The 27718-nt window shown below is 45.2% G+C and overlaps 1 protein-coding gene and 4 non-coding genes across 5 annotated transcripts in view; all 5 read right to left on the bottom strand.

The window, feature by feature from the left end:
- LOC144155767 (uncharacterized) overlaps positions 1 to 25583 on the bottom strand; it is a 156292-nt gene extending 130709 nt beyond the window's left edge. Inside the window, exon 1 of the mRNA XM_077687418.1 lies at positions 25490 to 25583. Coding sequence (XP_077543544.1) covers positions 25490 to 25583 — 94 coding nt within the window. The remainder of the gene's footprint in view (positions 1 to 25489) is intronic.
- Trnas-gcu (transfer RNA serine (anticodon GCU)) lies at positions 784 to 854 on the bottom strand. The gene has a single exon. It is a non-coding gene; the product is annotated as a tRNA-Ser (tRNA).
- Trnag-gcc (transfer RNA glycine (anticodon GCC)) lies at positions 9503 to 9573 on the bottom strand. The gene has a single exon. It is a non-coding gene; the product is annotated as a tRNA-Gly (tRNA).
- On the bottom strand, positions 10699 to 10769 carry Trnag-gcc (transfer RNA glycine (anticodon GCC)). The gene has a single exon. It is a non-coding gene; the product is annotated as a tRNA-Gly (tRNA).
- Positions 14479 to 14549, bottom strand: Trnag-gcc (transfer RNA glycine (anticodon GCC)). The gene has a single exon. It is a non-coding gene; the product is annotated as a tRNA-Gly (tRNA).
- Positions 25584 to 27718: the final 2135 nt, after the last annotated feature.

Here is a 27718-nt window from a genome sequence, read left to right as displayed (position 1 = left end):
AATTGGCCGCGTATCTGCTCCTTTCGTTGCAAATGTCGTCGAAAGACGATAGTCTTTATCGAATTTTGCCAAGTAAATGCCTCCCTTCGCTTTCCCGCTCGCCTCTCATGTTGTTCCTCTTGCGTCGCGGTCCTCGCAAGGTAAAGACGCCAAAGGTTTGCTTAAATCATTCCCGCGTTCCACTGCTCCAAATCGGGTGTCTCGATGCCAACGCTGCCGTACGGCGAAGACGCGCGTGAATCGAGGCGCCCTACTTCAACGTTTATAGAGCGGCGTTTCCCTATTCCACGTGCGTTCCAAGCAGAACGTGGAAGCTATCTAGTGGAACCTTTCGTAACTGTTGCCACTTGATTTCATCAAATGCCGCCAGAAGCTATATGGCGCAGGCCACAGCAGGCGACGGCGGAGTGATATTTTTTTCTTCAGTTGATGAAGTATTTATTCCCGCCAAAATCAAACATGCACGATTTTTAATAAAGGAACGCTGCAAATATCACTTCTGTATGATATTGTTTTCTTATATATGCATAATGTCTTGTTGTTCTTGAACAATATAGACAAGTATGAACATTACACCGGACTTAGACGGGCACATTTAGTTGTGACTATATAAGACTATTGCGCAGGCATTGTTTTACTTTTTCCGGGTGGCTGAATCGAGTCACAGACAGACAGACGGACAGACATACAGATAGACAGATATACAGACAGACCAAAATTTCTGGGTTTAAGTAGCCCAAGAAAGACTATCGTCTTTAAAACAGAGCACAAAGACAGCAAAATTGCGTCGGCCGGCAATCGAAACCGGGTCACCCGCGTAGCAGGCGGGTATTCTACCACTCAACCACCGACGCTGACGCACGCCGCTCACGAGGTATGTGGAAATAAAGCCACAATTCCGAATGTGGGTCATTGCAGGGCTTGGCGTGTTTTGAGAACTGTGCACATTATTAATCCGCATTACAATCCCCATTACAATCCATTAACCCGCATTACAATCTCGGCTACAGGCTATGCAAGTTAAACGGGTCTGGGAGTTAGGCCTACGTTAATAGACCTATAGTGTACCCATTATTTCAAGCAACTGAAAAAATTTTAACCTCTTAAGTACTTCTATCGTACTCAACCAAGAAACTCGTCTGTCTGTCTATGAATTTTGATGGGTCACATTTTCGCAGCACATGAAAATTCCCCAATAAAATACACTGGGTCTTTCATAATTTCCTAACCTACTGGCTATGTTTCTCCTAAAGATTTCTTCCCAGCGATGCACCTGTGTATTGTAGTGAAGCCGACTTTAAAGAGGTTTGGTTTATAGCGTTCTTTGGAGATACACGTATTTCGAGATATTTAATGTAAAGGGGTAGGGCCTCCACACTTTAATAGCACGCATCCTATATTAGGAGTGAAAAAAAAAAAAAATCTTCACAGCAAAGCGTTTCCGCCTAGTAGGGGAGCTGACTCGAAAAGTGCTGGGGCTAAGGCAGGGTGGCTTACGTAATTATCCGATCATTGCCGCTTAACTGTTTTTGCGCTTTTTTCTTCAACCTGCCGTAAGTGTTACTTCGTTTGTTCCTAGCAAAGTTATATTGTTCGCTGGATACGCAACAGGGCTCTTCCCACTCTTGGGCACTTCCGGAGCTGGGATACAGTCCATTAAACTAATCCGTGCTTTAGGAGCGCGCATATTTCTTCAGTTCTTTTAATGGGGGAACGAGTAGGGAGCCAGGCAACACTCACCGTTTTATCTCAGAGTTCTTACATTCCGGGAAGTCTTTCTTCCTTTTTCCCGTGGTCTTTTTTGTTTCCTTTTTTACATCTCATTTTATCTTTGTGCGGTCAATTTGGGGCTCTTTGTCATATTGTTGACCTTGCGGCATTGAAATCCAGACATCATCATCATCATCTTCTTCTTCTTCTTCTTCTTCTTCTTCTTCTTCTTCTTCTTTGTACCGTCAAGCCAGTACCAAGCACACAGGTTGCCAAATCACTGCTCAACCATTTTTCCTGCACCTGAACGGGAACAAAGTTCTTAAAACTGGGGGGTCTGGCGAGATAAATTCACTGTTCTAAGGCAGCGAAGGTTCGCCTTTTGGGTTAAACAGTAAAAAAAAGAAGGAGGGCAGGCAGATGGGTTGGCATATTGAGAGGGCAACCTTGTAGTCTACAACAACCGTTGGGAAGTCATGGGTCTAAAGGTAGATTCGGCAAAGCGTATAAATGTACGGCTCATAGAAGGAAAGTTGAACTCACTTGATAAGAATTTCCTACGTGCGAATCTATAGTGTCACGAGAATGATAGGGTAAATAATTTGCATTTCACATAAATCAAGTTTGACAACTTCTACAATATATACTACGCCAGTAAAGTAATCAAGTAAGCTTTTTCGCCCCGAGCATGCTCGCCATGAATTTGTACAAGCGAATTCAAGGGTATTTAGCGCAAAGAATATTAAAGGAACGCTGCAACACTTTCGATAAGCGCTTTCACTCTTTCCTTCGCGTCTGGAACTACTGCGAAAGCTATAGTTATCGCCAGCACGGAGCAGCACTGGGTGATTTGCTCGTCCTGCCAGATAGGCCTTCCATTCCTGCTTTGGTTTTGTGGCTTTTTTTTTAAAGTTGCTATCGAAAAGCGTTCATTGCTGCAACTGAAGAAAAACCGGCCAACAGCCGCTACACGGCCTTAGTGACGTAATTCGAGCCGTCGAAGAACGTCAAGACCGGAAAAGACAGAAAAAGTTTTTGAGCGAGTTTACAAGTTATCTGATGGGCATAGAACAGTAATGTTTGGCTGAGGTACTTCGCGACCCCCCAATGTAAGTACTGGCTGTGTTGGGTTACTAAGTTCTTCAAGCATTTAAGATTTCAAAAGAAATTTGAGCAGTGTTACAGGCTTCCTTTAAGCGAATGCTGGTTAAACTTGTTTGCGTTGCTCCGACAGTATCTCTCAGAGCCTTAAAGTTCTTAATTGGTTACTCAGGTAGAGATTACTTAACACGAAAAAATGAAAAAAATGATAATATTAAAACTTGTGGAAATTTGATTTCTAAAGACCTAAATGAAGAACACCCAGCTTAAACACGACTACACAGCTTTAACAGTTCGTGCAGTATCTCAAAGGTCCGCAATGGTAACAACCGGCTTTATAGGTGACGATCTGTCTATACAACCGGCGCATACGGGAGCCATGGCGGCGAAAGTTGATCGGTAGGGAAGGCGTACGCCATCAGGTTGTGCCGAATTTATTTTACAATTGTTATAATCTTTAATTCTGTTACAATGTGACTGTACCTATTCAAACCGATGCAAGATAAATATTTGCCTTCCCGAAGCCCTAGAGTTTAAAGGAAGCAAAAAGACAGTAAACTACTAGGCTGTAAAGGCCACTAAAAGAAGATTGAAATGCTGGCGTAGGAAGAGCAGAAAGTGGAATTGGGCTTAAGGCAGCAACCACCTGGAACAGTCAAAGATTTATTTGAGCCTGCAGCTAAGAACAGCGAAGTAGTTTTTTATATTCGAAAGTTTGCTCAGTGGCATATTAGATAAATGCACTCAAAGATACACGAACAAGTTAGTTTCGTGTATGAAGTTCAGGAGTTGTCAGTGAAGTGGTCCGTGCACCCAACTTCGTAGGTGAGGAGGGCGGCCACGGTGGGGACCCATTGCACGAAGGTGCCGCAGGCGAACCTGATACAGTCCCAGCCAGGTCCAGAGCAGGTGCTTCACATTCATATCCTGTATGGCGGACTCGTAGAATGGGTAGGTGGATCCGTATGGGCCGCGGTATTGCGTTGACCGGGAGGCAGTCACGGACGGCGTAAGGGGGCCTCAACGCGTAGTCTTCGCAACCTCCTCTGGGCGAGTTAATTCACTAGAATTGTTTGAACCCCACAGGGGTATGAGAGCTCGTGTGATCCGTCGGCCATTTTCATTTTGCGTTCCAGGTGTCCGCAAGCGTCTTCGGGGAAAGGTAGTACCTAGTGGTTGCATGACTGTACACGGGCGGCTAGCTGAGTCTGCCTCCAAACTGCCAGGTACAGCTGAACGGGGTGCCCATTGGATGCGTATCTGGAGTATCTTGCGACTTGCCAAGCGATGGATGGCATCTGCGAATGATGTCGATTGTGCCACGCGACGAATTCGTGGATGACTGGCGTTGAGTCAGTCCGGATGATTAGTCGGGGTACGGCCTCACCTGAACAAAAAGTAGTATTGAGGCCAGTCTATCATGTATTGCGGCTAATTCAGTAAGATAAACGGGTGGCAATGGATTGGTCGCCTATGAACAGGTTTGGTCAACCTGGAGGCAGACCATTGTGATGTGTACCATGCCATTTTTACCGCTGGGATCTACATACGCAATGACTGTGTTGTTGTCTGTACAATGGAGACCAGAGACCTGGGCCGTGGCCTCGCGAGAGACTGGGCGACGTGGGCGACCAATTGGTTTGTTCTCTATCAGCTGCACTCGCTGCCATGGAGGAAGGTCCGACTCTTTCAAGGTTGCATCTGCTACAACACACCCCAGCTAACGGGCTAGCGCAGCAGCTGCACCGATCCGTGAGAGCTTACAGGTGCGGGCAGAACGGCGTTGTTGTACCATCTCATGGCCTCAGCCTGCCGAGTTGGTACCAGGGTCATTCGAGGTAGACCAGTGACAGCCCGCATGGCATCTCGATTGATGGCTTCTAGGCGATCCCAGTCCCTTATCGTGAGATGATGGTATAGGGCCTGGTACACGAGTCGGGGCTGAAACACAGACTGCACATGGAGGCGAGCAATTCTGGTTCGCGACCCACCAGCCTTCGTTGCTATTCGACGTATTAGGTTTATCGTCCATGGAGCCCTCTCCTTTGTCCTCTTCACCCATGGAGCCGCAGACCCCTACAAGGCAACGTCGAGACCGAGCACCCGAACACCTAAAACTTCCTGTAGTCGTTTCTGATTAATGAACAAGCGGACAGGCCAGTTCTCGTGTTGGCGGCGCCCGTAGTTATTAGCCCCTGACATAAAAGCTGGTATTTCTTTTGAGAGTTGACACCCTACCTTGGCGCACCAGGAGAAACAATAGCACAGCCTAAGTACGTTAGAGTCTTTGGAAAGATGACACACATGATCGCCATGACACAAAGGCGATATTATAACGATCAATTGATCGATCGATCGATTTATGAATCAATCAATCAATCAATCAATCAATCAATCAATCAATCAATCAATCAATCAATCAATCAATCAATCAATCAATCAATCAATCAATCAATCAATCAATCAATCAATCAATCAATCAATCAATCAAATTTTCGCCAGTTTCACTGTGCTTGTAGTGCAAACTGCGACTGCCGGCCTAAAACGTAGTACATGTATTACCGATCAGGTATTCATATGGTACTCATTATATCGGGTGCGGATTTTACCTTACAAACCTCAAAACACACAAATAAATAACGGTGGTAAACGATGTGTCTGCTCGACTGCATCTTATTTTTGAGCAGTACCGTTGAGTCAGACTTTCAGAACCTCTCTCGACTTTACTTTAGGCTCAGAAAGCTTTCTTTTTTGCCAGAAGCTCCGTCTTGTCCACGCTCAAAATTTGAAAGGCTGGGTCTCGTGAGTTGACGATTGTGTGGAGCGGAATGATTGTCTTTGCGTGCAAACCCAGATGGTGCCCATCAATGTGAGAGTTTCTGCGCAGGATATGCAATAAGATTTCTGTGTAATATTGCAGAGTGCATTCGGTGAACCGGTTTGATTTCTACACGCTGCACGCCGAACTTCGCGAACCGCAGAGCCTCCTGCAGCGTTCATTTTGACACTCAGCGGCGTTCCTTTGGACAAAAACGCTACTGAAGTTTTTTTTTATAAAGCTAGGGCATACTCAGCAGAGTGCCTAAAACCTTCTTCAGGACGTTTGGAAGTTTTAATGGACCTTTTCCACGCAAAGAAGAGCGGAAGCGGCGAGTACGAAAATCACAACTCGTGGGTCTTTTGACCACGATTGCCGGTGACGCTGTCGCCCGATATTGCTGATCACGGTGTGCACATATGCATGCTGGTTTACTGAGAGGCTTGCTTTGCATGCACATCGCAATCTGCTTTCTTAACTACATTCGCAAAGTGCGCTCTTGGTGTGAGCTGTTGACGAAGTTCCGTACATTTCCCAATGCCAATGATTGGCCGTCCAATGACTAGCGCTTTGGGAGCGGCCACCGAATGCCAACCAGGATCTGTTTAAAATTTGACTCGGAGAGCCCACGGAATCCGCCAGGATCGAAGACTTCGAAGAGAGCGAGCCAATAGAAGTAATGGCGGCGCCTCCAAGCCCATGTGCTGATAAACGTCGTGGAGAAGGTCCATTCCTGCATTGTGTTATTTCGTGTTATTACATGTGGGTACATTTCTGTAACGCTGAACTAATTGAATAGCGTGTACGTATGCTCCTAACGTGTTTTTACTTTCAAAAAGAGGTGAAGTGCTATAAAGTGCGGCTGTATTGGAGAGCGAAGCCGAAACACACCCCCTATTCACCTTAAAAATGGCCACTCAGACGTTGATTGTATGTAAGTAAAGAATAAATAAATAAATAATTCTGGGCATGCTTTGGCATGCCGCTCCTACAGAAGCAATCGTATTTTAAACTCTTCGAAACTGCTTCGGGGTTAACCTCAATGCTCTTGGTGTCTGTAAGATGAGCACCTGCCACTTCTGCTGTGGCGGTGTGCGGGAAACTTGCTGTCATACTACGCGGTTACATAAACAAAGGCACAATAAAAGCCCACAGATACGTATTGCTGTCCTCAACCAACAAGCCCTTGACTCCTCCAAAACCTTACAGAAACAGATCTGGGCATACGATGACTGCTGCCACGTATCGCGGAATCGCTCCCTTTGCCGTTGAATCCATCGCCATGGCTCATGCCACTACCACGCACCGCAGCCAACACCCCCTTACGATTGTTACTGAGTCTTTCCGGGCTTGCGTGAACTACCGTCGTGGACAAGCTCCCCTTGCAGCAATTCCCCTTCTACAAAAATTTTCCCTTCAACTATCCATCACGATAATATGGACCCTTGCTCCCGCCGGCCTGATGGGGTATGAAGAAGCCCATGCTACAGCCCGCGAGATGCACAACCGGGTATCATCAGCATCCGAATCTTCAACCATGAAAGACATCACCATGAACCCCTTGGCCACCACTGAAACCAATTTTGCCCTATGCAAGCATCTCCGCTACAAATATCCTGCACCACACCCCAACCTCACGCACGCACGAGCATACATCTGGCGGCGCCTACAAACAGATACATTCTACAACTGTACACGGCCTCACCTCATTGCACGCATACACTCTTCCGTAGAACCTGAAAACCATGTAATACCCCCTAAACACTTTTTCCCTTGTCACTGAATGCCCGTACTTACCACCCCTACCTCCCCAATTATCCCACGCCCCTTCACGGGAGCAGTGGGAAAGGCTGCTGACTAGTTCCGACCCTAAGGATCAAGCTATGCTGGTTGACAGTGCGGTGACGGCGGCGTCCTCTCGCGGCCTCCCGGACATAGGAGGCTGCCCACACCCCTGTCCCTTACCTCTTTGCTCTATAATAAACTTTTATTCATTATAGTCATCCTTATCACTTTTCCATTATTTTATGCGTGTAGACTGTTTAATGGTGTGCTTATCGGGCGTGCTTAGGAGTGAAGAGAGGGGACTTCGATAAATCAACGAACTTCAACTACTGCACAACTTGCGTTTTTGACCTTGCCAGTGTATTGTTTTGTTTGAATTTTTCTTTTTAGTACCGTACTTACCCGATTCTAACGCGCACTTTTTTTCCGGGAAAATAGGTGGAAAAATCGCATGCGCGTTAGAATCGGATACGAAACCTAAACTGCCGAAACAGCGAAAATTTCGTCCCACCCATCGCCATCGCCATCTCAAGATGGCGCCAAAGCTTTTAGCAACGATTTTTCGGACGCAGGAAGCATAGGCGCCTAGGCTTTTTTTTGGGCGTTCACACAAGCCGTCAAATCGTTCCACTTGCGCGCTTGATAAGAGCAATGGCAGCAGCGGCTCTCACGCGTTCAAAACGAGCGGTCGGCTGAAGCGCGCGCCTCTGGAGAAGCTCGCAGGATGGGCGTGCGAGGCGTGGGCCACGATCCCATCGACCATGGTTGAACGTTCGTTCAGAAGTGTGGCATCGCGAACGCGCTTGACGGCATCAAGGACGAGATGTAGTGGTCAGCGGAGAGCGACTAGGAGTGAGATGAGTGAGATTACTTCGAGAAATAAATCGTCCGTTTCTCTCGCATTCGTTTTTCTTGCTCACGAAGTTCCGTGCGCGGTACAATCGGAGATGCAAGTTTTTTCGGTTTTTATGCCAAGAAAATCGTGTGCGCATTAGAATCGGGGGCGCGTTAGAATCGGGTAATTACGGTATGTTCTGCTTTCGTAACGCACATATTGAGATTCCGCACGGAAACCTTCTAATGCTTTTTCCGCACATCAGTTTTGATTGCTACGATCGTTTTCTTGAGAATGTAGACGTCGCCCGTCGATGTTGTGTGTAAATATTTCTAATCCACACTAAGTTTGCTTTTCCGTAAACGTATTTTTGGTCCGGTGCCTAATTTTATTTATGTTTTCAAAATTCTCGAAAGGTTCGCCGGTGTGGGTTTTGCCCTCAACATTTGTATAATTATTTAATATATAGCTTATAGGGAAAGAATTAAAACGGTTAAATGGCGAAAGAGTCACCGCATTTTCGTATTCTGCATTCAACTGCCCTGGTCAAAAAATGGGCCCCGTATCTGCTCCGCGTATCGCCCAAAGACGTAAATGCCTCTCTGTTCACCCCCGCCCACCTCCCCTGCTGTTCCCTTCCAGTCTCGCTCCTCCCACGATAAACATGATTGAGGTTTGCTCAAGTCAATTCAAATTTCCCGCGTTCCACTGCTCGCGCGCCATCTATTTTATCCTTTCATTACTGCTGAACTTAGAATGCCGCAACAATGTCAACGCCCGGGCGCGAGCTACTTTGGTATTTTGGGGTCAAAATATAGTTTTCAATTCGTATTTTTTATCTGCTAACGCAAATATAAAGCGCACATATATTTTTAAATAAAGAACCCTGCCTAGTACCAGTTATGTATTGATGTGTTGCCTGAAACATGGCTGACGTGTTCTTTTTGCTCAACGACGCTGACAAGTCTGAATTATTTTACCAGATTCGGGGGTTTGCAAATGTTTTGCCTACATGCACTTCTCGTTTCAGAATGTTTTACGTTCCGGACGGGTGCCCGAATCGAGGGACAGACATACCGAACTTTCGCGTTGAATTAGGCAAAGAAAGACTATCGTTTTAACAAAAAAGTAAAGTATTCTAGCTCAGTACCGCAAACAAAGTTGTACACGCGCTACAGATGACCGATTGGCCGAAGCAACAACGTCACTTTCTTTGGGTACAGCAGCCTAAAGGATAATGCGAAAAAATACAGTGCGTCGGCCGGGAATCGAACCCGGGCCACCCGCGTGGCAGGCGAGTATTCTACCACTGAACCACCGACGCCGACGTCTAGCGGCTCACGAGGCATACGCACATTGGCGCTTTCGCAACAAGCCGGAATGTAGGTCATGATAGTACATCCAGTTTTCCTTGCAGCCCCGTTCTTACCCGCACTGCAGTAAGTCTGGAAGTCGATCACAAGCATAGCGTTTCACATCAAGAGATGCTGGATGGACGTTTGTAGTTATCGCCTCTGCAGCAGTATTCGGCTGAACCAAGACCGCAACAAAATCTCCATAGGTTTTGAGGGACACCAGTGGGTTCCGCCCCATAGTTGCCGACGTTACACGGGTGAGCAATCAGTTTGCAGCTCCACATTGTTCTCTGAGAACTTTCGTGAGGATTAGCAAAAATTCGAAGTGCCCCCCCCCCCCCCACACACACACACACACAAAAACGCAAGTAATATTAAAAATCTTTCATATCTCGTGTTGCAGTACCGTAAATTGGGCTGGAGGGACGTAATATAAGCTAGCACTAAAAATTGTTATCAGTGTGTTAATTGCCCGTTGTTATCATTCAAGTGATACAGTAAAGAAGATCTAGAAGCCCCACTACGATCGCCCAGTCATCTTTTCGGCCGTGTCTACAACCTTACTCTAAACGGGCGTTCTTGAATGGACGCCACTGAGGACGCGGGTTCGGTTTCTGGCCGCGGCGGCCGCTTTTCTGATGCAGGCGAAAAGCAAAAACACCAGTGTGTACGAGATTTAGGCGCACGTTAAATATACCCAGGTGGTCAAAATTACTCCGGAGCCCTCCACTACGGTGCGCCTCATCGCCTCCGTTTCGTCGACGCGTTAAACCCTACAATCACATCAACGAACGCCACTCGGAATTTCGACTCATTTGGTCCCATTTTACCCTCTTTCACAGTAGTACACCCCACATGTGACAGCTCAGAATCTGCAGCAAATGTTCTTCGTCCCAGTTGAACACGTGCATTGGCTGCTTTGTTTCTTTTCGCCTCAGTCACGGTGAAGCAGATCATTGAATTCCAATAAGTTGACACGATACGGTGCGCCGTTTCTGTCCTCCAACGCATTGGCGCAGACACTAGCCCCGTCAGTGCCATAGACCAAAAAAGAATGGAAAGGGCAAGAAGAAATACAATGCGTAAAAAGAAAGTGCGTCGGCCGGGAATCGAACCCGGGCCACCCGCGTGGCAGGCGAGTATTCTACCACTGAACCACCGACGCCTGCAGCAAAGCAGCTGCCACGACGTCATCAACGCGTGAATGCACGGGTCCGAATGTGGGTCACTGCAGCGCGTCGCGAGTTCCGTGCACTGTAGCCCCTCTCACTCTGCATTACCATCTTGTGAACAGGCTACTCAGCTGGTACGGATGTTAGGTGATCGGCATCAGTTAAGACATAGGGGTAAAGATAGATATAGCACAAGCGGATTTTATTAACAAAGGGGAAGATTTCAGCTGAAACTGAGTTGTAGACCTGACCACTTTTCAGAAAGGAATATCAAGAAGAACAAGACGTCCAGGAACAATAAGGCAAACGCCCGAGTCACTGCGGATATTTTAGTGCAATGATTGGGGTGAATTGGGTTACAATGGGTAATATCCTTTTATTTGCCGTCGCATTTTTTTTTTACATTTACAATTTGACGTGCTTAAGCATATCTCGGTGAAGACGGACAAGCTCGCTGCGTCGTATTTTCGTCGCCTTTCAGGGACGCCGGTTCTTTTTAAAGCAGTTTTCAAACGCTGTTTTGTCATAACAAACAGCGCGAACACAAAGTACATTAGCCCTCTAAGTGTAATGCGAAGACATTTCTAAGCGACAAAAATAAATGGTGGCATGGCTCATACATGTCAACATTGTTCGGCGCAATCGAAACCTTAGGAATATTTCAGTTAGAAAACAACAGATACATAAATGTAGATTACAGAGGAATGTTTTATTAATAAAAGCGGGTTGAACCGCGACTTCGAATAAGTGATGTGTCAAACATAATGAAAACAAGATATAAAAAAAAACATGAAAAACCACGAGAATTGCGCAAGAAGGACGACACACAGAAAGAAGACAACAGGACGAGAGTAAAGAAAAAACAAGCTGGCTCGCGTGCTTGGCTCGAGCGGCACGAGTGACAACGTTCGCGTGGTTTACACTGCACGGATCCGGTTACGGTGTACACTTCATTGAAAAAAAAAAGAAAAGAAAAGAAGGAGAGAAAGTGACCTGCGGCAGCTGCCCTTATCCGCTGCATTGGTGAGGACGCCTAGGCAACGTGGTCCACATTGCTGAATGGCTAGGTCTCACTGCTCTGCGTTGCGTAACATTGACTGTTTCACTTTATTCAACATTTTCGCATGTATGCCGTCATTAAAATGCACCAAGGATGCCTCGACGTGAGTTAGAACTCGTGAAAATAAACTCACGCTTTTAACTTCCCAGGACTTGTTTAATGAAAAAAAAAGAAACCCAGAAAACTGTTTTCTTTAGTTGTTAACCGGGCATTTCTAACGGCGCTTTTTTCTTCTTGAGAACTGAAGCAAAGTAATATATTCACCATATATAAAACTGGGGGTGCTTCACTATTTATAACTACTGCATCATTTGCATACACCTTTCAGGGCAAATACTTTAAAAATCGATGTCAGTACTTATGAAAAATTATGAAAATAAATTTAATATACTGTCTTGCTGCCAGTTTGGCTTCCGTTTTGCCTATTCGAGCAACGTAGCTTTTATTTGTCTCACTGATCTTTCAAAAAAGGCCATAGACGGTGGTTGCTACGCTAGCACGATTTCCAGCAACAGAACCGATACTTTCGGCACCATCAAGCACACAATGTTTTCAGTAAAGTTGAGCGATTGCGGAGGTATACCTACGTTGCTTTCAATATTCAACTCCGCGACAACTTATGATTTATCTGACAAATGAAACCCGAGTCTGTCCAAGTTTCCTTGTTGGTGCATGAATAATCTGGTGGAGATTAATGCGTTCAAAGCGTAATTTCTTGTCTTCGCCTCACCCCCAAAAAGCTTAATTTAAATTCAACGTATTGAAATCGACGGGAGCAACGTCTCTATAAGAAACTTCCCTCGATTTGTCGGTGTTGACCTTGCTTGTAACCTGAAATGACATGGACAAATTTCACTCACCCCAAGAAAAAAAATGACGTATTACATCATCATGCTGATGCACCTCGCCCTCATGTGAGTCACGTAACACTAACGTTACTGTATTTATCTTTCATTCATTCATGCATTTCTTCCTGCGTTGTTTCATGGGTAGCAAATACACCACTCACTAAACTATTGTCCATACAATTCCAAATCAATTGAAAAATAGCCACACCCAGCCCATTCCGTACTGAGTCATTGCGTCATGAAAAGAACATAATAAAGGTTCGGTTCTGAACCCGGCCTTAGTCCCGAAAAAAAAATAACGGTTCATTTTTCCTGTTCGGGTAGCTTAACTTAATTCCGGTTTAGTGCCAGTTCAAATATATCACGTACCGAACAGGTTCGCGAACCAGTTCATTAACCCCCATTTAAATGGGATGAGGACGGACGTCCTGTATAAGCGATCCCCGTTATCATGATGGTGGAAGGTAGATCGGAAGCCGATACGCACTGACCTCGGATTTTCGATGAATTTGAACGGGGAAGAGATGTGGACAGTCAACTGCGACGACAAGCCGTGCCTTTACGATATACATAACGAAAACGGACGACGTTGGAGCTTCAGTCATTTGCGCGTGGTGAAGTCGCTCCCGTATTTCGGCATATAAAATACCTTTGGCGGCCATGGGTTTTAAAATAATTCAGAACTGTTTGAAGGTTTACGTGAATGCTTTTGGCGTTTGTAAGCTGACCGCCTATAATTTCGGCTGCAGCGATGTACCAGGCGCAAGGAGCCTCCAGAGAATCAGCGATCGGTTAGTCCCATTTTACGTTATAGTTCCACCGCTTCTCGGACAGCGCTATGCGCCCGACCGACACGCCGTTGTGACGAATGTTCTCAATTCTAGTTATTCACGTGCGTCGAACTCCTTACATACCAACGAAAATTTCAAACCATGGTTTGAAATTTTAGTTTTATAAGGTATTGCGACACCCACCCCCTATACCATGAGATACAGAAATGCAAAAATAAACAAAAGTAGCCCGATTTTCTTATAGTTGGTATTCACGACTGAACGCTGGTGTTTGTTGGTTGTCTCGACTATGCTACCATAATATGTTTAACAAATTCTTTTAACTAGTTCTAATGAGTGCTCTGCATCGCCATTGTGGGCTCCCATGTGTTGCATTAAGCCAGTTTCATTAAAAAACACGTTAAACATTTCACGCCACACGACGCCGCCCGTCAAGGTATAATCGCCCATGTGATTGTCTCATGCAACAATATGGTAGCGGAGCGGCGGTATGAGTAAAAATAAGGAATGTGCTGTTATAATTCCTTCAAATTAGTGGACTATATTAATAGCATTGATTCGGCGTCGCACGTCGGGAGGCCGAAAAATTATACACAGCGCATTGGCGTGACGTTTCTCCTCCCTTGTCTGTTCTCGCTGTCCCGTTTTTTCATGGTGATCCATAACCAAGACATCCGACTACTCTATAATTAAACCAAATCTTCGTTTGGCACCATATGGATCCCGTTCCCCTGTTATTTGGCCACTGTGCGCACACATGGCATTTTTGGCTCTGGCATCGCTGCTAAATCCAACATCGTCAGAAAACTGCCTCAAACATCTGGGCGAGAGAGACAACGGAAATTTCATATTGTCTATTCCACGACGCTAGTAATAAGACAGGCTAGCCCAGTATCCGAAACACTGCTTTCCGTGGTTATAGAGGACCAATGGACAGACGAAACACCGGCCCCTTCAGTGGGTACCACGGCGAAAAAGAAGCGTAAATAAAAAAAAAACCCAATGCGTCGGCCGGGAATCGAACCCGGGCCACCCGCGTGGCAGGCGAGTATTCTACCACTGAACCACGGACGCCGACGTTTTGAAGCGAACACGTCCAACACACATAGGAACCTTCACGAAAAGCCGGAATGTAAGTCTCACGGCACTATACCTCCAGTTTTGCTTGCTTTCCCGCCGTTCCTGCCCGCATTGCAGTGAAGCAGGCAAGCCATCGGCAACATAGCGTTTTATATCAAGATATACCGAATGTAAATCTGGCGCTACTGCATCCGCAGCAGTATTCTGTAGAACACAGTCCTCAACAAAATCTCCACAAGTTCTGAGCGACCGCACTGTGTTTCGCCCCATAATTCCTGTAGTCACGCGGGGCCTGATATCAATTCGGAGCGCCACACTGCGCTCTTAAAACTTTCGTGGCCATTAGCGAAAATGTGACGTCCCTGTCGGTGCTTTATCTGGAACGGAAGGAACAGAAGCAGATGGTGTTGACACGAGGAGAAGGCTTACGCTTGATTCGTGCACCATGTGTTTTTTTTGTTTTTTTGTTTTTTTTGCGAGTGCGTTAAATGGTCTATTGAGCGAAAAAGCCGGTATATGGCGTCGGTGTCCGGGGAAGAATAAAAGCTCCTCGACCTCGCGGTATTTACTAGGGGACGGTTGCAGCCAAACACTTTCCCAAGTGCTGTTTCTCTCAACCCTTACTATCCATAATCTTGAATTCACAGCGCAACCAAGAAACGAGGACGAAATGGAGGGCACGACACACAGGCGCTGACTAACAGCTGAAGTTTATTGCTGTGACGTCTGGCATATAAATACAGCAGAAATCAAGGCAACAAAGAAATCGACACATAACATGTGAAAATAAAATATAACAATTCCGCCACGACATCACTACCACCACGTGCTTACAAACCGTCTAGATAGTTGATTTCTTTTGATGATAGCGCGACAGAAGGGAAGCTTACACAATTTTCGTCTCTTTTTACTGTCTTATGAGCCTCAATAATTTCCCTTGTCAGTTTATGCTTATTTCTACGCAATATTGCGGTACTACTGAAGATAGGCTCGCACCCAGGACAGTCCCTACAATGTACTCCTAGATGGCCCCTTTTGCTTTTTTCCACGTTGTAACTATGTTCCTTTAACCTATCATTAACGCATCTGCCCGTTTGCCCGATATATTCTCCGCCACACACTAAAGGTATGCTGTATACTACATTTGTGGCACATGGGATGAACTGTCGTTGGTGCTTCTTCCTACAAACCTCAGAACTTGGGGTATCACTGTTCACGTGTCTACATAGTCTGGAAAGTTTATCTGGGGCTGAAAAAACAACACTTACATCGGCACGCTTGGCAATTCTTTTTAGATTATGCGACACCGTATGTATGCACGGCAATACTGCAACCTTCCCTTTCTTTTTGGTATTCCGATCATTTTTTTGCCTAGTCTTCATTTTCTTCAGCAAACCTTCGGCAACGGACGTTAATAGATATATAGGATAACCTGCATTAATTAGGCGATTAACCTGATCCACGAAACTAAAGCGCATCATATGAACGCATGACTTAACAAGTGAATTTTTCAGGCACAGATTCGCAATTCCTCTTTTTACAAGTTTCGAATGCGCAGAGTCATACGCAAGAAGCGACTTCTGGCCTCGAGGTTCGTATTTCCAACAAATGTGCTCATGATTAAAAGAAAGGTGAAGATCGAGAAAACGAATACATCCTCCAACGGTTAGTTCATGGGTTACTACTAGAGGCTTCAAACAGTCATTAAAAATTGTTAGGAGTTGTTGCATCAAAGTATTAGTGCTTTGTTTGTCACATGGAAACACTACTAGGTAGTGGTCAACAAATCTAAAAATGTCTGCTGACATGGCTGTCTTGAGTCGGTCTGCTAAAAGCCGTAGCTGCTCCTGTAAAAACAAAGATACTGCTTTCTGCCAAGTTTCGTTCTCAGAAACAATTGCCCTGAAGGGCCACTGAACCTTATGCGTTTTCGCGTTGAAGAATATTTCTAAGGCCTAATTCGTAGACTTGTCAGTCACATCTATCCGAGACACATCTATCTATCCGAGACATATCTATCCTTTTGTGTTTGGTAAGGCAAGTGTCATGAATGAGCCACGTCATGAAAGTGTCATGAAAGTGTCACGTTTATGAATGAACTGTCATGAAAGTGTCACGTTTATGAATGAGCTACATGACGAAATAAACTTAATTTCTACACGTTTTCCTTCTTCATGCCTTTTTCTACTGGGTGACTAACTTTCGTAACATTTGTTGGAGCTCGCAACCGCCTCACTTATCGCCATTTTCGATTGAAGCAAGTAACTTTTTAGATTTATGCTCTGTATTTTATTTAACCCAATTGTTAACCCAACCGACTAGAACAATAAATAACACAGCAAGTACTTTAGACGTTATCTGAACGAACCGACGTGATTTTGCTTCATCTGTCACTTATTCCCCTGGACTGAGTGATCATTTATTGTTGACGTTTCACATTAACGCAATCCCTCTGGAAACAGCAAAAGAGAAAAAATATATTCGCGACTTAACTTCGAAGCGATTAACAACGAACTGTCAGCCTTTACCGACACATTCTTGCTGCACTTTGATGACCGATCTGGTCAATGTATTTGGGACTTATTCTCAAGTACCCGCCGCGGTGGTTCAGTGGCTAAGGCGTTGCGCTGCTGAGCACGAGGTCGCGGGTTCGATTCCCGGCAGCGGCGGCCGCTTTTCTGATGGAGGCGAAAACCAAAAACGCCCGTGTGTTCGAGATTTCGGCACACGTTAAAGATCCCCAGGTGGTCAAAATTAATCCAGAGCCCTCCACTACGGCGCGTCTAATCGCCTGCGTCGCGTCGGCGCGTTAAACCCTACAATCAATCAATCACTTATTCTCGAGTAAAATTCACCAACTAATGGATAAATACATTCAGAATCATGCAGTTACATCTTATCCCCATGCACCATGGTACACCTCATATATCAAGCGCCTGTCTAACCGCAAGAAACGCTTTTATCGATCAGACAAAAATTCCCCTCTAGCGGGATACGTATAGCGTGGCTTCTGAAGCTCACGTACGTGCAATAAAAATGCTGAAAAATCTTTCTTATCTACAGTACCGCCGCCTATGCTAAAGACTAACATTAAGAAATTTTTGGCGCGTCATTATTCCGCCCACTCATAATGACATTGCTCTTGAGGACGCCTGCACAATCCTGTGTCTTTTAATGTTTGCGCGTTTATCTGAAACGACACCTTAGTAAAAAAAGTTTTCTAACACTACTGTCCATAAGCTTCCGGCCGTCCAACATTTCGAATATATTGTCATGTTTCCACTGATTGTCGATGTTCTTGGCATTCCCAAATTAATTGACGGTTTACAGAATCATTCATCCCCTGGGTGTGACCTAATTACTGCAAAGTTTTTGAAAAATGCAAATGGTTATTGTTATATACTATTAAATAAAATTTTCCAACGATCTCTGGATACATTTACGTTACCCGCTCCGTAAAAAATCGGGAAGGTGGTTCCTCTGTACAAATCTAGAAATAAATCTGATCCTGCCAATTACCGCCCAATTTCACTCCCGAGCACAAGTTGGAAAATGCTCGAACAGATTATTTTTTCTAATCTGGTTACTTTTATTGAATCTAACTCATTTTTCAGGACGCCACAGCACGGCCTGCGGAAATCACACTCTTGTGAAACTCAACTGGCAACATTTACACACAGTCTTCAGCGTGTCCTTGATCATTCGTATAATACAGATTGTAGTTTTTTAGACTTTAGCAAGGGATTTGACAAGGTCCCTCATAAACTTCTGCTTCATAAGCTACGCCAACTAAAATAGATGATAATCTTCTAAAATGGATTGAATGTTTTCTGACTAATCGTAAACAATTCGTTACCGCAAACGGTTACAACTCATTTCTGCGACATGTACACGCCGGTGTACCTCAGGGGTCAGTGGTCGGGCCGCTCTTATTCCTAATTTAGATTAACGATCTCTCCTGCCTGGTAACTTCTAAAATCCATCTTTTTGCTGACGATTGGGTCATTTTCCGAGAAGTTAACACCGACAACGATTGCGCAATTCTTCAGTCTGATCTGACTAGTATCGCTAAGTGGTGTCATGAATGGCGAATGGAGCTCAACACTAACAAATGAAAAGTCATGTATCCCGTAGAAACACCACTCCGTCACTTTATTTTCTTAACAATTCCGCCTTATAACCAGTTGTCTCCTATAAGTACCTTGGCGTTCACATCTCATCTAACTTATTCTCCCCCCCCCCCCCTATTCATCGAATGTGTTATTAACAATGCTTACCGTATTCTGGGGTATATAAGGCGAAGAAACTTTTCTAACGCCCCCTGTACTAGTTCGTTCTAAATTAGAGTACGCCGCGCCGATATGGGATACCACTCACGAAATAATAACAACTGCACTTGAACTTGTATAGAACAATGCAATTCGCTTCATTCTCTCTAATTATAACCAAGGTGCAAGCATAACAGCAATGAGAAATACACTTGGCCTGCATACGTTGTCTTCTCGTCGAAAGCTTTTTCGTCTAACCCTGTGTCGTAAATTGTATCACCACCCGGAACTCTGTAAATGAATTCCACCACCTCAATACACTTCCCATCGCATTGATCCCTCTCACAAAGTTGGTCTTGAATCCCGCAACAGGAAAACCTTCTGTCATTCATTTCTTCCCCGTATATCCCGCGAATGGAACCACCTTTCCCGTGACATTGTTGATATTAATGATAACCTGACTTTTCGGGCGAATCGAGCTAGTATTGTATACTCAGGAGCAGTCTGAAGCTTTTTTTTTTAATTATACTCCCTGCACTGTGTTATTCTTGTTTTGCTTTGTAACCCACTCCACCTCTGTAATGCCTTTGGCTCTGAGGGGGGCAATAAAAATAAATAAATAAATAAATAAATAAATAAATAAATAAATAAATAAATAAATAAATAAATAAATATAAATAAATAAATAAATAAATAAATAAATAAATAAATAAATAAATAAATAAATATGGGCATCGGCTGCGTTGTTCATTCTTACTGCAAGAGATACTCTTTCTCAGAAGACAGGACACAGCATGCCATTTGCGCTCTTCAGTGTAGTGCGGCAGACTTCAGCTCCTTGACTTTCACAGAAAGAAAAAGCAGGGGGTAAAAAAAAAAACAGACGCAAAAACAAAGACACTGCGTCAGCCGGGAATCGGACTCTGGCCACCCACGTGACAAGCGAGTATCCTCCCACTGAACAACCGACGTCGGCGATTAGGCAAGCTCCACGAGGCTGTGTGGAAATCAGTCCACAATTCCGAATGTGGGCCACTGCAGGTCTTGGTGTGTTCCGTGCGCTATATACATTATTACTACTCCGCGTTACAACCTCGCAGACAGGCTACGCAAGTTAAACAGGTGTTACGAGTTGGGCCTGCTTAAATTATCCTAATGTACCTACTATTTTAAGCAACCTGACCAATTTGTTAACCCCATAAGTACTTCTATGTGTACTTAACGAAAAAGCCCGACTGCTCGTCTCTAAACTTTGATGGACGAGATTTTTAGAGTGCATGAAAATCGCAATTATAAAAGGCCCCGGGTATTTCATACTTTTATACCCGACTGGCTATGTTGCTCCTAAAAATTTCTTCCTAGCGATGTTTGGTTTGGTGTATAGCGCTCTTTAGAGGTACGCGTGTTTGGAGATATTTAATATAAAGGGGTAGGGTCTTCACACTTTAATAGCAGGCATCCTATAATGAACGTGAAAAAAAAGTTGAGGGAGCTGACTTGAAAAGTGCTGGGGCTATGGCAAGGTGGCTCACGTAATTATCCGACCATTCTTCGCTGTTTCTGGGCATTTTTTTTTTCAACCTTTCGTAAGTGTTACTTCGTTTGTTCTTAGCAAAGTTATATTGTTCGCTGGATGCGCAACAGGGCTCTTCCCACTCTTGGCCGCTTCCAGAGCTGTGATACAGTCCATTAACCTAATCCGTGCTTTAGGAGCGCGCACATTTCTTCAGGTTTTTTTTAAAATGGGGAATGGGTAGGAAACCCGACATAACTCTCCGTATTATCTCAGAGTTCTTGCATTCCGGGAAGTGTTTCTTCTTTTTACTGTGGTCTTCTTTTTTAAGTTGGCCATGTTGGCGGCATTGCGGCGGCGGTCCGGCTTCCGGCGCTGATCGCGGGGCTGTTGTTCCCAATGTATATTCCCAATGTAGGAAAGTGACGTAATAATGCTGCGGTGCCGAACAATTTGTTACATTTTTGCACATTTTTTGGTATACTTTATGCTGGGACATTATAACATCACGCACATAGCATGGAATAAAAAGAAACTACAATCATATGTCAAATGGTTGGGCAGTTTTCGTATTTTATCATGTTTCTTTGGCGACTAGTTGTCAAAACTGCTTTTTTGTGGTCGTAGTTTTTCTGGTGTTATGATACCATATTTTACAATATTTGTCAAATGTCTTCGGTGATATTACGATCTTCCACACGCATTTCGTTTACATATAAGCGTTATTTTCTGAAAGGTTTTTTTGTGCTGCTGTATATTTTCAACTACTTGCTACTACTGCATTCTACACGAGGGCCACTTACAGTCTCTAGACATGATATGCCTTTTTAATTAATAATAAAACTGTGAAATTTGAAACTGTCCTCAATCACAAAAGCGGCAGTGTGCACAGTTCGTGAATGTTCAACATTCCCGGTGCTTCAGAATCTGTTGCCCATACCGTGCCAGTCTTGTTGTCCATTATATAGCAAAGCTATATTTGACACATTCTGCATGGTTATCACACGAAAAGATACTGGCGGAGCGCCATTGAAGAAAATAAAATACATATACCCTGCCAATTTACTAAATCCCGTGAAGCAAACGGGGTAATGGGCGAAGCGCTTGAAATATAGTCGCCTGGCATGACACTTTTCCCTGCTGACTATATCACCGGAAGGACATCGCTTGCGGTGACTCCTACGTTGTCTGTATGCAGAGCTGGGTGGGAAATCGCTTTTATTATATGCGATGCCCGTCACCATGGTGGCCGAAAGTAGCTCGGAAGCCGATAGACGGCGACCTCGGCAGAGCGACAAATTCGAACTTAGCCGAGATGTGGACAGCCAACTGCGACGAAGAGCCGTGCCTTTACGGGTACGTTAAAGAAAAATGCACATATAACACTTAGACGACAAAAATGTCTGCGCAGGAGCCCGCCTGGTTCTTGCTGCGGCAGGAAACTAAACATCCCCCTCGCGAGGGGCACGATCAAATACAGAGCATTTCCGGGGGCGCACGACGTTAAGTAGTTTGCGTTACGTTAATGTTGTTGCACTTGTTGCTGTTGGTTGTTGTATTGTAATTAAATGAGGAGACGTAATTACGTGGTCACGTGACATCATTTATTAGCAGGTGGGTATGATTATTATTTTTCTCTTCTCTTCTCTCTATTTTCTTCTCTGGCTGTTGTTGTTGCGTCGTTGACGTCTAGATGCTTCTGGTTGAGTTAGTCTTGTGGCGCAGTGGGAAGAGCCCCATGTACCTCGTGTTCCGCCCACAGGTAGTGAATGCGTTGTATCAGCAGCTTCTTGACGTAGTTTGAATGAGTCAAGAATATAAGGCGCGTTCGTAGCCCTCCATTCTGTGTCGGCTTTGTGGCGCAGTGCGTAGAGCACCATGTACCTTGCGCTCCACCCGCAGGGTCGTGGGATCGAAACCAGGCGCCGGTAAGTATTATTTTTTATATAGTGTAGGGGGAGGGGTGCAGACTACTACGGACAACTAGAACGGGTGACATCGTGAGTTAAAGAAATGCTCTGCATTTAAAAGGGCGACGTTCAAGCTTGTCTTTTCCGCGTGGCGAAGTCGCTCCCGTGTATCGGAATCTAAAATACCTACAGCGGCGATCACATTTCCAATAGTTCAGTGCAGCTTCAAAGTTTACGTGAATGCTTCTGGCGTTTGTACGCTGACCGCCTATAATTTAGGCTGCAGCGCTGTACCAGGCGCCAGGGGCCTCCCGAGAATTAGCGATCGGGTAATCCCATTTTGCGTTATATTTCCACCGGTTCCCGGACAGCGCTATGCTCGCGACCGACACGTCGCTGTGACGAATGTTCTCAATTGTATTTACAGATCTGCATTGATGCTTTTACAAACCGTGACTCCATTGACATAAAATGGTGTCATTTGGCGTTCTCTAAGGTATAATGCGATAGCCAGCACCTATACCATGGAGGTCAGCGGCGTAGCCAGAAATATAGCTCGTTGGGGAAGGGGGGGGGGGTGCTATACGCCACCGGGAGAATAAACAAAAATAGCAAGAAAGACATCTCTGGACGCCCAATTAATATCTTAGGTCATTTTCCGGCGTGAATAAATTTCGGGGTGGTGGGGGGGGGGGGGTCTGACACTGAAACCCCTCCTGTCCCCATGGCTACGCCCCTGATAAACATACTGAAATGCAACGATGCAAAACGGGAACCGATTTGCAGTGAGGATTCACGACAGAACGCGTGGCATTTGTTGGTTGCCCTGGCTATGCTGCCATATTATGCTGAACGTTTCTGAAGTAGGTCTAGTGAGTATTCTGTAATTCCATTTGTGAGGCCATAAGTTTTCATAAGCCCACATAACTGAACAACACTTTACACTTCCACACGGCAAGAAGTCGGTCGTTAGGAGGCGAACAGTTCGAATACACCGTATTCTTGTCGTAAGCGACGATGTGGATGAGAAGTGTCAATAGGGTGTTAATGTAAATCAGGTGCTGTTATAACCCCTCCAAATTTATTAGGTGCGGAGAACCTTAGGACCCCACAATGTCCGCCAGCGTCCGTGCGGAAAGCATTTACAATCGCAAAAAATCACACAAGCACCGGCAGTATTCGAGCCTGTGTCTGGTAGACCAGACAGAGTTAGTGTCAGTCGTCTTACCCATTGGGCTGCATGCGACCGTGAGTTAGTACCTGCGAGTCAAACGGCTTACTCCCTCGCCTGTAACGTTGCGGAGTACCTTAGGACCTCCCAATGTCCGTCCGCGTCAATCCGTGCGCACACCACCATCAAGCAAAATTCGATTTGAGCCGTGAGTTGCAGTTTCATTTAGGGAATAATCAAGGTGCAACTCACGGCACAAATCGAATGACGGTGGGGGCGCAACTTGGATGTCATTTTGATTCCCCGTACTCCGCACCCACGCGATCATCCACGGAGTGGAGATGCTGCCATTTTTTTCCCATTTGTTCTCCTTTTCAGTTTAAGGTGCTCTTTGTAGGTCTTCAGGTAGACTTCTCCGTCGTGAAGGCATATCCCCAAGTATCTATACGGATTCATTAATCTTATGACTTCCTGTTGAATTCTCACTGGCGGTGTATTAACTTCCTCGTTAATAAATATCATGACTCCTAATTTGTGTGGGTTAAAATGTAGGCCCAGGCGCGTTGCTGCCTTCCCGCAAATGTCGGCTAGTTTCCGTACGTCTTCCGCATTATCGGCCATCAGCACTATATCGTCCGCGTACAACATCCCCGGGATCCATTGCTCCACCAACTCTCCATTGCTTCGGTACGACAAATGAAAGCCTAGTCGACTCTCCTCCAGTCATTTTGCCATTCCTCTAATGTAAAGTGTGAACAGCAACGGCGAAAGAGGGCATCCCTGTTTCAAATCCCTTCGAATGTACACGGGATTTGTGTCTGTGCGCCTTTTGCATGTAATATGTGCCTTGTTACCCTCATATATATCTCTGAGCAGCCCTATAAACTATAATCCAGTCCCCTCTTCTTGAAGTATATACCACAGCAATCCCCTATCTACGATGTCAAGAAATATTAGCCATATTGGTCTGCCCTCTGCTGCCCAAATTTCGATGGCCTGGGCTAATACGAAAAAATCGTCTTCTAAACGCCGACCAGGCCGAAATGCATTTTGCAGTTCCCGAAAATTGCGTTACACTCCACCCACTTCAACAATTCAATTCAACTTCAACAAATCGGATTTCATGGCTTGTATACCTAATCTAGAGAGCACTGACGTTACTTTAATCGGCCTGTATGAGCTTGCCTTGTCATTCTCTCCCTTGCCTTCATAGATGAAACTAATTCACATTTCGCGCCATTGCGTTGGAATTCTCTCAGATTTTATAGCGCGTTCGATGGCTTTATACAAGTGCGTTTTTCCCACGGTCCCAACTGCTTCATAAGCTCTATTGGGATTCCGTCCGGTCCTGTTGCCGCATTTTTGGGAACATTTTGTTCTGCCTTGTTCCAGCCCAAAAATTCGTTTTAAATTTTTCATCTACCGTGCTCCTAATGGCCGCCTGTGTCCCGTTCGAAGATATCGCGCTTGTTTGGCCAAAAGTATTTGAAATGACTCCATGAAGGTACCTTAAAGCACTGTCCCTCACGTAAACGTTACCCTCATCACCTTGTACCCGAGTCTGCACCCCCTTACTCGTCGTTCCCAATGCTTTTAAATGATTTTTTGAATTTGTTGGGGGGTGCTTTTATCCTTCGCACGTATATATGACACCTACCGTGCTCTCGCACTTTTATTTTTTGCTTGTTCTAGAATAATTTCTTTTCTCGGTACGCGGCTGCACCGTAGCTGCGCCTCTTCTTAATATCCCATTTTCCCCCCTCTCTGTGCGCATAGAAGCCCGTTAACGGTCTTTTATAGCCAGTTTGATTGCCTTGTCCCACCAGCCTCGTGGTTTTCTTTTACCCCTCCAACGGTTTTTTTTCCTTATTTGGTCTATTTCTTTTTCCATACAACTCACAGGCTCGTCATATTGCCACATTTTTGTGGGCAGGGTATCTAATTCTCTTTCGACGTTATTGACTGTGTCTACAATCTGTTTCTTACTTAAATTCGGTTCCCGACGTCCGTTGTTTCCTGCCTAGTGCCTGTGCCCCCCCCCCCCCCCACCGTCAAATTTTAGGATTCCCCACCTATGGTCACAATTAAGTCTGCTTTAACTTCTTCATCTATCTCCATGTCGTCTAACCGCTCGTACGTGCGCTCTGAGACCAGGCCGTAGGCCATCCAGGACTGTCTACTACTGCTGCATTGCACGTTATCTTCCCGCCGCATTTATGCTTCCGGTTAACTATCACTAGCTGTTGTTATTCCCACATATCTAGAACTAGGGCGCCGCTATAATCTGAATATCCATCGAGTTCCTTAATGTGGGCATTTCAGCCTCATGCTAATATCACCTCGCCGGATTCTTTGAATTTCTTTATGTCCTTCCTGAGGCAGTCCACCCACTCTTTATTTTGTTCTCTGGCGTCATTCCCTGTCTACACGTACGCCACTCCCAACCATCTCTTTTTTTCACCCACCTTTCCACAAACCCACAATCTTTGCAGCCCTGATTATCCATTTGCTGATTCCCTCCTCGCCTAATAAACATGTCCATGCACCCTCCCTTCCTCTCTCCCGCGGCCCTGTTGCACCCCATCCACACGTAGTTATCTATCACTGCATGGTGGCTCCCCCGTATCTCTGAGGTTGGTTTCAGTCAGGGCGCGCACGTAAATTTCTTCCTTCTCAAGCGGGGTTTGTACCTCTATCCATTTTTCCTGCTTGCGACCGCCTTGCATGCTTATATATAGCCAATTTTAATTCCACAGTTTATTTTCCTTTTCTTTGCATTACGCATCCGCTGCCGTACATCAGTGCCCTCTCCTTCCTGCCTCTCGCCCCCTTCTCCCCTCAGTCCACGTTTGCGAATGCTCCCTCCCCCCCCCCCTCCAATAAAGCTACTCCCCGGGCCGCAGGTCGCCGCCCTACAGGATCCGCTAGACGATCGCTCAAATGTATGTCGTTATACGCGAATGCCCCGTTCCGGCCCGCACCGCATATGTCCAGGTTCAGGTTGACCACTTCAAAGTTCATCGCTTTACCAAGAGTCCAAAGCTCCCTATTCGCAACTACCACGACACTTTCTACGTGGATCCCTTGCATCTGAACTTCCGGTACCGTGCAGACCGCAATCAGCACATCTTCCGAGGCTGCCCTCAGCTCTTTGAACCCCTTCGCAATCTGCTTCTAGTCTTCCTTAGCGACTGCGTGTACACGCTTTTCAAGTATATGTACCTAAAAACTTTAGCTGTCCACCTAAGTTGATCCATTGCTTTCAATGTACCCTGAAAACACATTTTCCTCTGAGCTTCTCGAACTTGAAACGATGCCCAGCCAATATCTTTCTGCACTGCTTCGTTACTGGTTTTACCAAACGGGCTACCGTTCTCTGGTTCACTTCAAGGCCTGATAGGACGACTGATTTTAAGCAGAGTAAATCATTCGCAAATGCGAGATCCAAAACCATTACTCCTTTCCACATTCCTCTCACTACTTCATATTTGTTATACCCCCACAAAGTTCTATGCTTCATTATAGCTGCGCTTCGCTTTCCCTTACCCTTAAGTTGCTACTCGTGATTTCTTAAGTATTTATCCCCTTCGTTTATCCACACTCCCAAGTATTTATATTCCTTCACTCTGGGTAATTCGCCATGCTGGATAGACACTGCGGCAGTGGTAGTGTCCTTGCAAACCATATTATTCCCGATTTTTCTGCGCTAAAATTTAACCCGAGGTCGGTGGCTTCCTGCCCGCTAATATTTATGAGCCACTGCATATCGGTCTGGTTATCAGCTAAAAGAACAATGTCGTCTGCGTATAACATTCCCGGAATACGCTGTTGTACCACTTCGCTTTGCAGCATATGCGTTAGGTTGAACCCTACTTGACTTCCAGTTTTTTTTCTGACCCTGCCATGTAAAGCATAAACAGTATTGGGCTCAAAGGGCATCCCTGTTTCAGTCCCCAATGGGTGTTGACCGGCTGGGTGATTTCTGTCCTTCCACGTAAGGTGCACTCAATTATCTTTATATATTGCTATAAGGAACTGTATTAACTCGTCATCTAATCTCTGGAGTTTCAGCATTCTCCACAGCAGTTCTCTCTTTACGTTGTCATATGCACCTTTAATGTCCAAGAACGTAATCCATAATGGTCTATTCTGCGCTTTCGCAATTTAAATGCATTGCGTTATCACGAGCAAATTATCATCCAATCGCCTGTCTTGTCTAAATCTATTCTGCAATTCCTCAAGGATTTTATTTTCTTCCATCCATGCTTGAATTTCTGATTTTACCGCCAGCAATACGAATC

Source organism: Haemaphysalis longicornis, unplaced genomic scaffold (assembly GCF_048455015.1).
Source record: "Haemaphysalis longicornis isolate Haplotype H1 unplaced genomic scaffold, Haemaphysalis longicornis Haplotype H1 scaffold_1, whole genome shotgun sequence".
Lineage (NCBI taxonomy): Eukaryota > Metazoa > Arthropoda > Arachnida > Ixodida > Ixodidae > Haemaphysalis > Haemaphysalis longicornis.
This window is presented reverse-complemented; position numbering and strand designations above follow the sequence as displayed.